This window comes from Heliangelus exortis, chromosome 2 (genome assembly GCF_036169615.1).
Source record: "Heliangelus exortis chromosome 2, bHelExo1.hap1, whole genome shotgun sequence".
NCBI classification, from domain to species: domain Eukaryota; kingdom Metazoa; phylum Chordata; class Aves; order Apodiformes; family Trochilidae; genus Heliangelus; species Heliangelus exortis.
This window is the reverse complement of record NC_092423.1, coordinates 38,083,204-38,099,588: the sequence shown is the minus strand read 5'-3', so window position 1 is coordinate 38,099,588 and position 16,385 is coordinate 38,083,204. Positions and strand designations below refer to the sequence as shown.

Here is a 16,385-nt window from a genome sequence, read left to right as displayed (position 1 = left end):
AGAGAGAAGCAGCAATGTTGTTCAGCATAGGTGTAACCTTGGCTGTGGTGCCTCTCCTTCCAGCTGCCCCAGAGCCAGGAATCCTCTTGAAAATATTTTTAGACCTGCTTAGTGAAACACAATGAGACTTGGTTGCTGGAGGTACCAGCCTACAGTGTGGATGGGCCATTTTTTTCCAAGGAAAATTCTGTCATCAGTGATCTCTGACTATTCAATGTGCAGATGGGCAAGACAAATATGGTGGGGGTGCGTTGAAACACTCATATTCTTTTCTTCTAAAAAATTTTCCTGTCTCCTAGCTTTTAGTCAGGGATGGAAGAGTGGAACAATTCAGCAGGCCAAAGCAACCCTGTGAGTACTTCTGGCCTTGAATTTTCATAACCCAGTCAAAGGTTCTGCATGCTGAAAACTTTTTTCCTCACCAAGCCCTTATTTGGCCATCATTTTGTCATCACTGCAGTTTTGTCTCCAGGCAGTATCCCACTTTTTTCCCTGCCTACTGGCTACACAACTGGTCTTCAAGCTACAGCTTGTCCTCTGGGCTTCTTGCCCACACATGACTCCAGTAGAAACCTCAGTGTCCTCATCCCTTCCCACTCTCCTTGCAGCTGCTCCTCTTTGGAAGGCAGAGAGAGGCTGCTCTTTGCATCCCATCCAGTTAGGAGAAGACTGCAAGGGTTAAGAGCTTGCACACAGGGAAGGACTCCAAGATCTGAGCATGAGCAACTGTTGCAGATGGTGAGGAGCAGCAGCAAGGAGCAAAGCACCCTGGAGCAGGCTGCAACAAACAGGGAATAGCTTGTGGCATTGGACAGCCAGTTTGAGCAGACCAAACCTAACTGCCCTGAGGGCACTGAAGATCTAAAGTTGAACCTCCTTAAACAGAACCTTGGTTTATAGATCTACTGCATAATAAGCCAAATTATCATAACAATTAAACATTTCCATTTAGTCTCCCTTCCCTGATGGCTGCTTTGTTGGTTCATTTTCTGTCCTGGGATGCCATTTGATTATAGATGCCATTTGCCCAGTAGACCTGGATGTTCCTACTATTCATCACTGACAAATGCAAATAAACCATCCATTGATCTTGCCAACAAATGTCAAGAAATGGTGAGTAGCACTACTACTTACCATGTGCTGGATGGAGAGATGGAAGGAATGAGCATCCACCAGCAACCAGAAATACTATTTTAACAGCATTCTGACTTGTGCTAGCTTAGCCTCACTGGGAAAACTACAGCTTGTTTTCCTCCCCAGCTTTGCTCAGCACACCAACAAGCAAGGGAGTCACAGATTTATGCAAGCACAGGGAACCTTGAAATCCACACAGTTTTAAAAACATATTCAAAGCCAGTGTGTGTTAACATGCAACAGGAAAACTGCTACAAAACTCAGTCCAATGGGGAGATTTTCTTCCTATAAATAGCTTTTGAAAGAAAACTCTTTCCCACATAACTCTTTTCTAGTTGTTTATTTTTCTTCATCCTCTCCCGTTTTATTGCTGCTTGAGATAACCCTTTTCAGGAGAACCCAGACAGACTTCAAGAGGTGCCAAATTACAGAGACCTCAGGTTTTTCACAGTTAGTTGTTCTTTTCACTGCTGGATTCCTCTATAGCAAATGAGGTTGAATAATATGTTTTTACTGTATCTGTTCCTCTGCTCTGCTGTTTCCCATGGCCTAGCAGAGGAAGTCTGATTGCCAAGTGTTTTGTCATTTTTTTAATCTGATACAAAAGGTCGCCTCAAGTACCCTTTTGGTATTTGCTCTAAAGCTGAGTATAATAGGTGGCAGCTCCATGAAGAATGCATGTTGCTAAACTTCTGAAATCTTTGGGGTTTTAGATACAAACAGATGTTTCCTTTTGGTAGCTTCATTTTCCGTGCGATATTCCAAGAAGTGTAATGGACAGAGCTGAATCACAGATGAACATTTTACAAAAATTAATTAGTTTCACACGCTGTGTCACAAATTCTGAGAATATAACTTCACAGTTACATGAAAGAGATTAATAATTGATTTGTTTAATCAGACTCCTGTTTAAATAGACTACTAATTCTTCCTAATATCCACAGCTAATTTTTGCAGCGGAAGCAGGGAGAGAGAAAACCTGGCTCACATTCAGGTCTGATGTAGATCCACTGAAATTAGCAGAAACTGGGCTGCCTTGGGATCCGTTGTGCTGCAACAGTTTGGCATCATGTATTTACACTGAAAAAACATCTCACAACTGCAGTATATTTGGAAAGCTTTAATCAATTATTTACCACAGGAAAAAAAAAAAAACCAAAAAAATCCCAAACCACAAACCTGTTCTGGTTGTTAGAGACTGGGCTCCATTCTCCTGCTTTGTGAGAAATTGCTTATCCCAAGGAGCTCGAAGATTAATGTGATTTTCTATCATGGTATAAGTAAAAAGGCCAGAAGTAAAAAGCTGTGAGAATGGCAGCAGTTTTCCAGGTAGAGTTGTGCTAATTGGAATGGTAGGTGATTTTAGCAGGTAAATGAAATAATATCATGAGATTGAAGTACAGAAATGCCTCAGATTCATTTGCAAGTCCAAATTTAAACAAAAAATTAATCCAAAATATAAGTAGGTCAGTATCATCACAAGATAACAGTTTGGAATTCATTAGTATTTTCTACCTGGGATGTATTCTAGATAAAACATATGTGAGACTATTTTAACAGAATAAAGTGTGCCCAATGGCACACCTCAAAGTGCCCACAGACACCTCGAAGAGCTGTTGACACTGTCAGCAAACTGACAATTGCTTCAGTCTTCATGGACTTTGGTTTTACAGAGGAAAAGTAAGGCAGATTTGTCCCCACAAATTGTCAGTCTTTTGATGCTGTCTTTAGCATGAAAATAAGTGTCCAGTTATAAAAAATAGCTTTTATAAAGCTAGCTATAAAATTAGCTTAGGTATATCAGAATATATGTGTATCAGAATAAATACATTTTTTAGCCATTCCAGTGAAAGTTATGCTGACCCCAAATCTCTTTTCTATTAGAACCATCCAAGTGGAAGGAAGGGATGTCTTTAGTTCTCACTGGACCTCTGCTGTCTCAGGTTCTTAGGGAGACACCCTGGCAGGAAAACCAGAAGTCTCTGCCCTTCTGTGCAACAGAATAGTATCAGTGGGATCTCACTGAATAATTCCAATCACAAATCAATCCTGAATAAAATAACTTCCATCCAAGCAGGATTTATTTAAAATTCATGTCCTCCTTCCTTCTCTTTCCGAGGGCAGACTCTATTTTAAATGGCTGCTAACTCTTATTTCAAACAAGATAAAACAAATCCAAACAAACCCCCGTGATGCATCATTTTCAAAATGAGATATGGAAAAACAAATAACTGGATGGATACCAGGCTGACCAAAGTGTCCCCAATCTTTTGGAAAAGGACCTGTGCCAATGAGTAAGAAGCTAGAAGAAGGTAGTGCTGCACCAGTAAGAGCAGTCAGATGGGAGGCACAAGCAGCACTGCAGAACCATGCAGCAAGGATCCCAGCACTTGCACCAGGCTCACAGGAACTGTGACAAGTGCCAGATCTGCTGACACATTTACTACGTTATTCCTTTCCGTATTGAAATCAGAGAGTAGAGTTATCTCTGAGTTACTTCTGCTGTTCTTACATGATAAAATTGCAACAGGTTGCAGAGTTTTATACTGTTGATACCTAATGCAGGAGTGCTGCTGGGAGAAAGAAAAATTGAAGGTTTTAACAAAACAGTTTGAATAGCAAGTAGCTCTTTTTTAGGCAGCAAGAGAAAGTGGAGTTTGATTTTGGGGGAAATGAGTTAATTTGATGCTTATGATAATCTTATCATCAATTAAACAGTTGGTGTTTGGTTTGACATCTTTATGATTCAGAGTTAACAACTTACTACAGTGATCATGAAAGATTCCTTCTCTTCGATAATTGTCAGCTGAAAAAGACGTCTCCATGTCAGGTTCATTTCTCAAAGCTGATCAGATCTGAAAAATAAACATATTTTTTCTTTTTTAAGATGATCACCAAATCTTAGAGCACAGTTTTGCAGCACAGCTAATTCCACTGTCACAGACCTATTATCAGTGGAGAACTACAATAAGAGTTTTGAAATATTTTCATTCCATGGAGTGAAAACAGAAGAAGGATCAAGCTGTTGCTGCAAAAAATGACAAACTAAAACATCTGCTGCATGTTCTGAGCAGCACTCCAAATTGTCTCATAGGCCTAATATACAAGCCTTGTCTTGCAGTATGTTTGTTCAAGAACTCACATCATGAAATAGTAATGGCAAACAAACTGTCATACTTCATTTATAAACAAAAGAAATGTGATTTTTTGCTTGGTTGGTTTTCTTTTTCTTTTTTTTTTTTTTTTTTTTTGTTCTTGAGCATGCTTTTCATGAGTGTATTCCTCTAGAGCAAAATTATTTCTGACCTTTCATCTGATAGGTACCACCACTGAGCATTCTTCCTTATTTCAAATAGTTTTTCAGTAGTCAGATAGGGGCTGCTACAATGCTAACTAACATCAGTATTTCAAATTAATTTTAACTTTTATATTTAAATACTAAGCAAGATGGGAGGAAAATTAGTATCAATGGTAAAAATTATAGATGTGTCCATGGTACAATGACAAATGGAAGTTACTGACTGTACTAAAGTATGGATTTGGACATCAAAAGAGGTCTTTCTCACTGTCACTGCTGTGACTACAGCAGTGTAGCAGTGGATCTGCTAGTTTAAAAGTGGTAGCACTGAGATAATTTCAGTGAATTTATAGCATAATTGCATATCCCCATGTAATATGATTTGTTAACATAATGCCAATCTTTTCTCTTATTAGCAAGGTATTAAACATAATTATCTACAACCTTTCTGCCCTTATGTTTTAAGAAGATAATACCATTCTTGTCTTAAAACTGGCATTCAGGTTTATTTAAAGACAACATCCTTGCAATATTTGTCCCTTATGAGATCAGTATCTCAGTGACAAAATTTGTCTCATTATCTGAGATGCCTTTTATCTATTATATGTATCCAGGCCTTCAAATTCCTCATAAAATTATACTACAACTAAGCATATACTAAACTGATGACAACAAAACAAAACTGCACACATGAAAGGTTAATTAAATGAACTAGGCAAAAGTCTTGCTAACAGTCTTGAGAAGAGAAGGCTTAGGGGAGACCTTATTACAGTTTTCCAGTACTTAAAGAGGAACTACAAAGAAGATGGAGACTCCCTATTTACAAGGAGTCACATGGACAAGACAAAGAGGAATGGGAACAAGTTGCTCCTGGGGAGATTCCGTTTGAATACAAGAGGGACATTTTTCTCTGTGAGGTCAGTCAAACATTGGAATGGGCTCCCAGGGGAAGTGGTGGATTCTCCCACTTTGGAAAGTTTAAGCCTCAGCTCCACAGGGTGCTGAGATACATAAGCAATAATATTAGAAGGGTTGAACAGATGATCCTTGAGGTCCCTTCCAGCCTGACATTCAATGATTCTGTGATCACAGGATTTTTGCCAAGGACCTCACGAAAACCTTAACCACTCTATAACCTTGAAATTCAGGTCTCATAATCAAGTCTTTTTTTCTAGTCTCCCATGAAAGAAATTAAATTAACTAGGCTAGACATGACCCATGCATAAGGTACAGTATTGCTGTACTAGATTGGCCATAGCCAGAGGGGACAGCTGTGGCCCTACCTGAACATTTTGTTGGTCATTCATTCTCACAAGGTTATAAAAACCAAAACCCTCACTCCACAACCTCTGAGCACTGGCAACATTACACTGTGGTATACACATGTTGGCTGATGGATTGCTCCAATGTTTGCTCCGATTCTCTCCTGGTACAGGTTCCACATGGGTGGATCTCCAAAGAGCAGTAAAGTATTTTGAATTACTGAGTACACCAAAAATTGAAATATTTTGAAAAAAATATTAAAATGGTTTGAGAAAACATTTGTCAGAACATTAAAAAAAAACTTTGCAAAGTAAAGAATAGGACTATACCTATCTATCTGACGTCAGAAGACACCATGTAATGTATTAGCTAAGGACTGCTCTGCTCCACAGCAGCTTCAAATGAGCTTTGCAAGGAAGAAACAGATAATACTTTAGGAAGAGTTTTTAACACTAGTCCAATTTTCTTTGTGGCCTTTAGTAGCTTTTAAGATTTATCTGTGTGGAAACCTCCCCATCCCTGGACAAACAGCTTATTTCTAAGACATAAAATTATTATACATAGATTATCAAATTAAAAATAAATGTACCTTTAAAAATCCAACAACAAATGAGATATGCAATACACTATAAATACTCATAAGTTCTCTTTATAGTGTCAGATTCATCTTTGTTAGCAAATAGCTCTATTATGTTTTTAGGCAGTTTTCTTCATGTTATTTATTCATACTCTATTATTTTAATTATTACTGGCCTGTTTGTAAAGAAAATTACATATATATTTATTTAAAAAAACATATCAAGGGTATCTCTTTAAATAACTTAATGTGCAATGATATCAAGACAAATATTTGTATTTAAAGACAATTTAATATTTTTCCAGGGGAACTTAATTTCTGTGGGAATTAAAGCATGCTCTTAAGAAAATTCAGCTTTTTATGGAGAAAAACACAACAGCAGTATTTGGACAGGCTGCCAAAACTATGCTATATTTAGCATGGAGTGAAAGGAACAAATCCAGGATCCAGCACACACATAGCTTCCTTACATTTCTACTTAACAGATATCAGATTATAAATCAACATTTACATAGCAACTCTCCTCAAAAGAGTTGCCTGCATAAAAAATCAAGTACATCACTTTATACACATCATTTGGCTGATTTGATTTTTTTAATTTGTTGTTTGTTTTTAAGCCAAGTCTCACTTGTGGACCTCACACAACATATGCACACCTTTGGGGGGCACAGAAACATGAATTTGTGTGAGCAGCCAGTTTTTTAGACATGAAGTAGTATTTCTCTTGCTCACTCAAGCAGGTTTCTGCAAATACATAGACTGTCATGAGAACAAATAATTTTTGTGAATCACACACTACAATCTAAATGTAGGTTTACTAGTTAAATAAATATCCCAATGGAACTGGAGTAGACTTCTTTTTTTCTCCCAGTTCCTCATTTTCCAAATGTCTCCCAGGAAAGAGCAAAAAGGAAGAGGCAGAAGAGACATATTCTGAGTTTATCAGGACCTTTCCTGTAAGGGTAGCAACACAGGTTAAATTGTTTTTCAAAATGTGCCAGTGGCAGTGCATTGTGAAAACTAAAGACAGCACTGCATTAAGGAATCAGTGTTTTTATAATTCCAGCTGTGTTAACACAGGCTCTGATAGTCAAGCTGACTGCATCCCAACAAGGGTTCTTCATGCACCTGTAGACCTTCACCCAACACCCTTATAGTAGCCCTGTGCTGTAAGGCCAACATTCCTAGCATCTCTCAGAGAAGTTTTAAGCATTTTCAGTTTTGCAGATCGTTAGTGATTTTCCAGTAAAGGTATATCCTCTACATCAGATTTTTATCTGGTGTAAGTAGTCTACATCTTCTTAGAGTGCAGACACAGTGGGTGTCAAGACTAATAGAGAATGTTTGTTTTTGATTGTTTCTTCCTGCCTCTGCACTGCACATTCATCCCCCCACCCCCCTTTTTGCCACTGCAAAAATTTACACAAGTTGAACAGAATTACAGAAACTGAGCTGACTGAAATAGACGGGAGGTACCAGGAAGGGTTGGTTATTTTCCAGGAGGATCAATTTCACAGTTCACCTTCCAGCTGCACAACTGACTGCACTCTGCAGTCCTAAGAAGCAGCACTGATATCAGTATCAGTAAGTCACAGCAAGCCTGTGATTGAAGAGTGATGCATTATGAGATTCAATCTAAGACACCAATTTTCTTTCAGCAAATGGATTTATTGACATAATTGATTATAACCATGTACAGCATCTATGCATCTCCCATTGGAAGAATATCCAGTGATAGAGCTAATGTTAGTGTGATACAGTTTTACTCAGTAATCCCCACTGCATTTCTAACAACAGTGGTGTGTATTCCAGAGTCAGTTATAAAGGGCTGAAGGCACCCAGAGGTCCAGAAGAGCAGAAGTTTTAGACTCTTAACAAAAATTAAAACCTTATCTGGGATTCCTTCAGTTTTAATTTCATGCAACATTTTATCTGTAAGAGTTACGAACTTTAATTTGTAAACTGACAGTCCGGATTTGACCCCAGATATTCATGAAAACTGCTACCTGTCAAAATGAAATCCCAAAGGATTTTTGCTAATGACTCAAGAAAAAAATCCTATCTTTTTTTCTCCACTTAAAAGGCAAAAATTAAGACAATCCCTACACTCTCTCCTTTCCTTCCATTTGAATTTAAAGATTGAACAAAAGCCCTTCAGAAAATAAAGTCTTGTTCCCTCTATTCAGTCACTGAACTCCAACTGATGGCACCAGCTACTATGGTGTCTTTTGTAAACATTTGTTAATGTGAATAAAAAGAAAAAAGGAAGAAGACAAAAAAACAAACCAAAACAAACAGAAAACCAACAAAAAAACCCAAAATCACCTTCTTGAAAGCAGGGTAACAAACAACTTGTAGTAATGAACACCTTAGGTCAGCAATGAATGCAGGATAATGAGATGAATGCCTACATAGTCCACTAACACTTCCTTCAAGCCATTCAGCTCCACAAGAGTTCAGCTGAGGTTGCACATTAAATTCAAAGGAGCAGTAGTCCCAATGTTGTCAACAATTTACCAAACCTCATCTAAAACATTTGCATTTAAAGTGCAACCGCAGTTTAGACCTTCTTAATTTGCTCACTTCTGGACCACACAGTGAGAATTATTAACGTAAACTAAGCCAGCATATTTCATAGTAACAGAACCACATTCTGTAAATATTTAGAAAAGTGGAAGTCCAAGAAAGTAGAGAGCAAGTGATCATAAAATGAGTAGCATTGCTCTAAAACCAAAAGCAAAATTCAAATTAAAAAAAAAAAAAACACAAAAAACCTGAAACAAGCCAACTCAAACATCATATACTGCGTGTTTAGCTTCAGCATTACTCACTCAGCTACACAAAACACGGAATCTAGATTAATATACAAAAATGTTTTATTTCACAGTGAGGTACATAAAGTTTCTAAGTTTAGTAGGCTAAGGCTAAGAGAGAATTGCCTGTTAGGATAAAGACTGTTTCACATTCCTGAAATATTCTCAACTATTATTGCTTCTGAAGGAAGGCACCAGTATTATTTATTTATCAACAGTTCACCTCTGCATCCACCCATTCACAAATGAAGATGGATTATGTGAGGGTCAGCAACCCACTGACCATCACAGACCCAGACAACTATAGCACACATACATGTGTACAAGTACCAAGCAGTATTTATTAAAAAACAATTTTAAAATAGCTCATTTGTAAACACATTACAAAACTCTTGTTAGTTTTTCCTAGTGGTGTCAGCAATATATTCCTGTCAAACTAACCAGCTGAATTATTGTTTCCTGTTTACAAAAAGTAGGAAAACACACTCCCGCACATTAAATCGCCTCACTGGAGACTTAAATGGCACAACCTTCAAACTGTCCAGCACAAAACCTACGTTTGCAGCCCTCCGGACCATTCTGCAGCCAGTTGCACACCGTTCATCAGTAACATCACAAGTCGACCCCTCAACCCAAGTTTTTGATGAGGAAGGCCCGGTACCTTGAGAAGGCCATCTCAAAGCATCCTTTTGCGGCACCGGGCTGCTGTCGCTGCTGTTCCTGACTGTAGTCCAAAATAGCCACCTTTAAAATACCACTTTGAAATTTCCAGCTCCTGAGTTCACACAGGGGAGGCACCGCCAGCTGCTGTTCACGGTAGCTCCCGCCGTTCTACTCTCCTCAGGGCACGGCACAGTTACGGCCCCATCCACCTTTTGCTTGGGTGATGGTTTCTGAGTGAGCCCGCCTCGAAGACGGCATCAGTCTCAGCCAGGAAGACGGGAGCCTGAAGGCACCGACCGCCTGACAGCTCTCGCACTCCGAGGCCACGACCTCGCCGGCTGGCCCCACGCCGTTCCCTCCCTGACGCAACGGCCGCTCCCCCTCGCCGCACTGACTACAGCTCCCAGACGGCCTCGCCGCACAGCGGCGCCCGCCGCCAGCCGCCTCCCGCGCGGGGGCTGCCGGGAGCTGTAGTTTGGCGGGATCAGTCTGCGAATCGCTGCAGCAGGTGGTCGTCGCCGTGGCGGGCGCTGCTGCCGCCGCCGCTGTCCATGAAGCGCTCGCAGGGAAACTCAATGAGGTCGGCCTCGCTAAGGGCGCAGGCGGCGCCGCGGGGCGGGCGGTGGGACTGGAAGCCAGAGAAGTCGGCGGAGACGCCGGTGCCCATGGAGCGGAGAGGCCGTCGAGTGGAGTAGAGCTGCCGGACATGGACGGGGGCCGCCTTCCGCCGCCGCCGCCCCAGCACCTTCTTCCGCAGCAGGCGGGAGGCCCAGACCGTCAAAGCCGCGAAGAGCAGCAACGCGTTCACCGCCAGTAGCACCAGGGTGAGGAGCTGCTGGTCGGGGCCGCGGGGCCCGCCCGCCGCCGCTCCTCCCTCGGGCAGGGTGACCAGCCCGGCGCAGTGGTCCCGGGGCGCTACCGGGCACACGCGGCCGCCGAGGACGCCCTCGATGCAGACGAGGTAGGGGGTGTCCGGGCGGAGCTCCCGCAGAGTGGCGGCCGGCTCCCCGCGCTCCGGCAGATAGACGAAGCGCTGAAACTTGACGGCGGTGCCGAAGCGGTCGAAGAGGAGGCGGAACCGCACCGGCCCCAGCAAGCGGGGGCTGCGGTGGGGCCGCACGGCCCAGCGCACCGTCACCGAGCTGGAGCCCACCGCCTCCACCGACAGGTTGCAGAGGAACAGCTTGTTGAAGTCGCACGGGTCGGACACCAGCGGCGGGACCCCGCTGGCCGGCGCCGAGCGGGACTTACCAGCCCGTCGGGGCCACGCAGCGCTGGGCAGTGCAGGCCCGGAGGCCGCGGGGCGGACGGGCAGGGGCGGTGTGGGGCTGACCGCCGCCGTCGCGCCGTCGGGCTCCCCCAGCAGGCGGGCAGTGGAGGCGGACGGCGGCGGCCCTGGCGGCCCCCGGTGCAGCGCGGTGCCGCCGCTGCTGTTGCCGCCGAGCCGCTCAGCGGCCGGGGGCGGCCGGCGCTGCTCCTCCGCTGCCGGCGGGGGATAGGCGGGGGAGGGAGAGTCACCGGCACCGTCGTGGCAGGGGCCGCCGTCTTGCGGCGGCGGCAGCTGAGCGTCCTGCAGGTAGTCGAGGTACTTGCCGGCCAGGGCCGGGGGCAGGCGGCACTGCACGAAGACGGTGAGCAAGCGGCCCTGGGAGTGCCAGGCCCCCAGCCAGTGCTTGAGGCCGCGGAGGCGGCAGTCGCAGCTCCAGGCGTTCCCCTCCAGCTCCAAGCGGTAGAGAGCGGGGTTGGAGGCAAAGAGCTCGCCGGGGAGGGTGGTCAGCGCGTTGTCTCGCAGGCTGAGCTCCCGCAAGCGGCCGAGACGGCCAAAGGTGGCAGGGTGCAGGGCGGTCAGCGCGTTGCGGCTCAGATCCAGCGTTTCCAGGCTGGTCAGTGGCTCCAGCAGGGCAGCGGGCAGGTAAGTCAGCAGGTTTCCCTCCAGGCGCAGCTCCTTCAGTGAGCCCAGTCCCTTGAAAGCGTCCGGGGCCAGGTGAGCCAGGCGGTTGCCACTGAGTGAGAGCTTTGCCAAGCTGGGCAGGTGCTGAAAGAGCCCCCCTGTGAGCTGCTGGAGGTTGTTGCTGGCCAGCAGCAGGGTGTGGAGGGAGCGCAGTGGTCCGAAGATGTCCGGGTGACGAAGGGAGCTCTGCTGATTCCCTGAGAGGTCGAGGAAGCGCAGCTTAGCCAGGCCAGTGAAGGCACCGCGGCTCAGCCAGCGGATGCGGTTGGACTCCAGGTGCAGGTAGAGTAAGTTGGGAAGCCCTGAGAAAGTGGAGTCGCCCAGCGAGCCCAGCTCATTGCCATCCAGGCGCAGTTTGACAAGGCTGCCGAGGCCGGAGAAAGAGGCGGCACTGAGGCGGCCGATCTCGTTGGCATTTACGTAGAGGATGCGCAGCTTAGCCAGGGCGCTGAGGGTACCGGGGGCCAGTGCTGGCAGCAGGTTGTTGCCCAGGTAGAGCTCCTCCAGCCGACCCAGGCGCTCAAAGGCCTTGGGATGCAGGGAGCGGATCCGGTTATACTGCAGGTCCAGGCGCTGGAGCCCTGCCAAGCGGTGGAAGTCGAAGGCAGAGATGTTGGCGATGAAGTTGCCCCCGAGGCTGTAGGTGAGGATATCCTGGGGCTCGGCAGCCTTGGGCACCGAGCGCAGGCCGCGGTTGGTGCAGAGGAGGTGCTGGTGCTGCTGGCAGTCGCATGGCTCGGGGCAGATGGTTTGGGCCGCGGGCAGCAGCAGGAGGAAGAGGAGGAAAAGGGGGACGGAGCCCCTGAGCACCCGCGGCAGCACCATCAGGAGGACCCGGCGTGGCGTTCCCATCCCGGGACGAGCCGTGGGCAGCTTCCCCCGCCGGCTTTGTGTCTCTCCGGCATCCCCCTGCTCCTCCTCCACGGCTGCTAATCGGCCCCTCCTCTGCTCCGCACCGGGCTAAGCTCCGAGCCGCGGCGGCGGCTGCAGGGGGTGGCGATGCCCGGCACCATGGGCTCTCCCCAGCCGGCCGGGAGTGCGGAGCGGCCGGGGGAGGGGGGGGGTCTGCCAGCTGCAGCCGCCGCTGCCGTCCGGGTTCGGCCGCCCTTCGCGGCCCACAGAGTGCGGTTCGGGGGTCACCGGTCCAGCTGCTGCCGCGGAGGGCGAGTGGGTGCGTGCGGCCGGCGGGCTGCGGAGCGGCGCGGCTGCCGGCTGCTCCGCCGGCTCGCCCAGGGACGGAGGGGGCGGGCGGAGCGGGGAAGCGGGGGGCGGAGGGGGGTGGTGGTGGTGGTGGTGAGCGGCGGGCGGAGCGGGGAGCTGGAGAAAGACGAGCTCTGAAAGTTGCCGAGAAAACTCAGCGGAAATTCGTACTTCCCACACTGTGCCCTGGGGGACCGGAGGATCGGATGGAGCGGAGGAGAGGGAGGACGGCGCCGCGGGAGGGGGGAGGGGGGGGTGGAGGAAGCCATCGGCCGGTCCTGGCTCGGCTCAGCCCCGGCAGCGAGCAGGGGCGCAAAGTGGGAAAATAGGAATTGGAACCGGCTGTGACTGCCTCCCAGCCACATGGGCTGCAGATAGAGCTGCGCATCGGGAGGGGGAAGGGAACAGAAGTAAACTAGTCGCAGTCTTCCCCGTCCTTTTTTTTCCCTTCTATTTACAAACCTGCTAAACGCAATACTTACAGTTTGCCACAGATCAAAGATTTTGTTTTGTTTTAATCAAATGGCAATCAGAGGACTAAGCCACGTATAGTGCATCGGAGAATAAGTTTTCATTCTTTCTCTGCACTACCCTGCCCAGTAGGTTCCTGGAAAAGCTGCCAGTGAAGGTGCAGTTGAATAAAGCTCCATCTCCACGAGGAGCTCGTCATCGTCATTAAGATGCCTTTCAGAAATAATTTCCATTTTAAAGAATCATTTTTCTCAACAGCATACAAATTTAGAGTGAAAGGAAGGTGTTCAAAAGCACTCTGAAACCAAAAGTAGGCTGTGTACCCATCCATTCAGTGACTTGAAATTTGGTATTTTGTTGCCAATGGGGTAAAGTTAAGTGTCTAAAGGCAAGAGGAAATGCTTAGGTATGAAGGGTGCTGCAAACTTAATAAATGCATTGGAAGCTGTGTATATCTTTAAGTTGTATCCAACTGAACACAATTTGCAGTGTACAAGCCATGCCCCTTTGTCTCTGAAGGCAGAATTTAGATAAAGGTTTTGGTTTTAGTGGCTGTGTCAACATGAGTGGGTAGCATGGTGTGGTTGGTAGAGTCCCAGTTGTCTGCTTTCATGGAGAGGTGTTACTTTGAATTAACTCTGATTTGGTCCTGCTTTTTAGCAGCTGGAGAATATCAGGTGTGCTTCAAACCTGCTCTGGAGCATGAAGTCCAGTGTTGTACGTGGAGGTGATCAGCAGTTTTGCTTCAAAAAGTCACCGGCAGTCTGACAAAACCTTGGAGAGAAGACACTTGGTTTGATTAAAGGAACATCACAGTAAGCATCTTGATTATTAGTTCTTGTAACTTAGCTAGTTGAGGCTAGGTCTTATGAAGAAGACTAATTTTGTAGTGGTAACTGCATTGTGTTGGTGTGGGAAATCAGATTTAGGGCAGGAGAATAATATTTTATATAATCTGGATAAATTCTGCAAGTGTCTTCTAAAATTAAATGAGCAGCTCTGAATTGTAACTTGCTTGGGAAAACTTGGTGCCAACAATAAAGTGGAATGTTGTCATGGCAAGGGGAGGTGGTTAAAGAGGATTGTGCAATTTAAAACTGGAGATGTTTTGTGAGAAAGGGCAGTTGTGTAGGCAGTCCTGATAAGCTGGAAGAGCAACTGAAAAAGTAGGTACTACCAAAAGTCTGCTTTTAGGGGAAGGCATCATAGTATATTGCATCAAAAATAAAAAATTTGGAAGCAAAAATGGTGGAAATCAGTTGTCAGATTCCAGAACCTGCTGACTTCTGCAGACATGCTCTATCTTGTCATCAAACAGAGTGTTCTTAGATTAACTTGATTTAAAATTATGTTCTAAATAGTCACTGCATTGTTTTTGGAGGGTGGACAGAAGTTTGCTTCTTGAGTGAAGTGGAATGTTTCTGTTTTGAATATATGTAAAGGCTTTATTTCCAGCAATACGTGCTTGATTAGTGAAGTGAGTTTTTTGTTTTTCCTGAGTAAGTTTCACAGGAAGAACTTTTTGCTAACTTTTTTTTTCTTTTTTTCTCCTTTTTTTTCCCCCTCAGGTTACGAAAGAAGCCTGTCCAGCATTCATGTGTGATTTTTATTGTCCATGGGTTAAGAATGCAGACATTTTAGTTCAGTCTTTTTCCTACTGAATATGTTTTCACTTGCCAGATTTTCCTTTTCAGTAACTATCACATTATGTCTAATATTCAGGACAAAGCAGAGGGATTTTTTCACCCAGCAAAGACTGCCTGTTTCTTTCCTCAGTTTCAAAGCCACTAAAATACAAGAGAAGACATCCCAGCTCTCTTAAGTTTTCTTTAATTCTGGGCAAAGCCTAGTTTACTAGTGACTTTTCCCCTAGCAGAACTGCTTCACTGTGGTGTAAGTTAAATACTGAAATTTTAGGAAACTGTTCTGTATAATGGTATGCTTATTCTGTTCCATTGGGTTTTTCTTTTGGAACATGCCTAAGCTTACAAGGGTAATTTATGAACTGTCCTTTCTGTAGAAGCACTGTAGATCTTTTTCTAGTCACGTGTCATTGCAAGTACTGCAGGTTTAAGTCAAATTATGTCTTAGGTATTGCTTTTGTGTTATCATTTCTGACACTTAGCTGATATTATTATTTTTGCTGAGTATGGGGAATTGTAAATGACAGGAATTTAATTACAAAATTTACTAGTGATCCTTAAGAAGAGAATACATCACACACTTAATCTCACTTTGGAAATATTTTATACCAGAAACAAAATAAAATTCTTATGTTTTTTCTTTTTTGTTTTTTAATTCAAGTAGGAAGGTTGTTCTTCAAAACACATTAAGAAAACATCTGTTCTGATAACAGATGCCACGTTTGTTTTCCTACTTTGGAACAGGAACTTTCAGCTGCTGTGGATCTCGTTTCCTTATCCAAGCACACAATAAAACTTTAAGTGCATGACTGAGAAATAATATTTCTCACCCCAAACTGAAAAAGCATAAATCTGACTACAAAAAGTGAGGGGGAGGGATTAAAAAGTAGCAGCTTTTAAAAGCTTTAAAGATTATCTTAAAATAGACCTTCATGGTTAAAATTTGAAGTATGAGGACTTCTAAGGACCAAGAACAAATAGCAAAACCATAAATACTGTCTTTCCACTGATATGTATCCCTATTATGATTATGAGTGAACTGACCTTAAATAAGGTTTTGTTTCATGGCTGAATGGTATCCATATGTTTGGTATACCTAAGACCTATTATTTTCTGTTGGTTTTTTTTTTTTCGAGAGATGTTATCTAGGCACTCCTCAGAGAACTGTTGGTTGAAAATGGTGAGCACTTATTTGTAGGCAGAATGCAAAATGGAGTGAAAGAAGTGGCATGCTTAGTGTAGTCTATCCCTGTATATAATGGGACTGTAGCAATATCCCCAAGAGAAACTTCCATTAAACAAGATTTCTCTTTCTTGATTCCAGAGTAAGAGAAGTGGTGCTGAACTGGTAAGTGTAAGGGCTGATATTTCA

At 44.7% G+C, this 16,385-nt stretch overlaps 1 protein-coding gene across 1 annotated transcript; it reads right to left on the bottom strand.

Moving 5' to 3' along the window:
* Window positions 1-9,130: 9,130 nt before the first annotated feature.
* Window positions 9,131-12,957, bottom strand: TRIL (TLR4 interactor with leucine rich repeats). Its single transcript, XM_071735589.1, has one exon. It carries the CDS (start codon window positions 12,549-12,551, stop codon window positions 10,233-10,235), a length of 2,319 nt encoding a protein of 772 aa, XP_071591690.1. The 5' UTR covers window positions 12,552-12,957; the 3' UTR covers window positions 9,131-10,232.
* Window positions 12,958-16,385: the final 3,428 nt, after the last annotated feature.

What these genes read in the sequence shown, in the direction of transcription:
- TRIL (XM_071735589.1), bottom strand. Translation starts at nt 12,551, where the DNA reads ATGGGAACGCCACGCCGGGTCCTCCTGATGGTGCTGCCGCGGGTGCTC.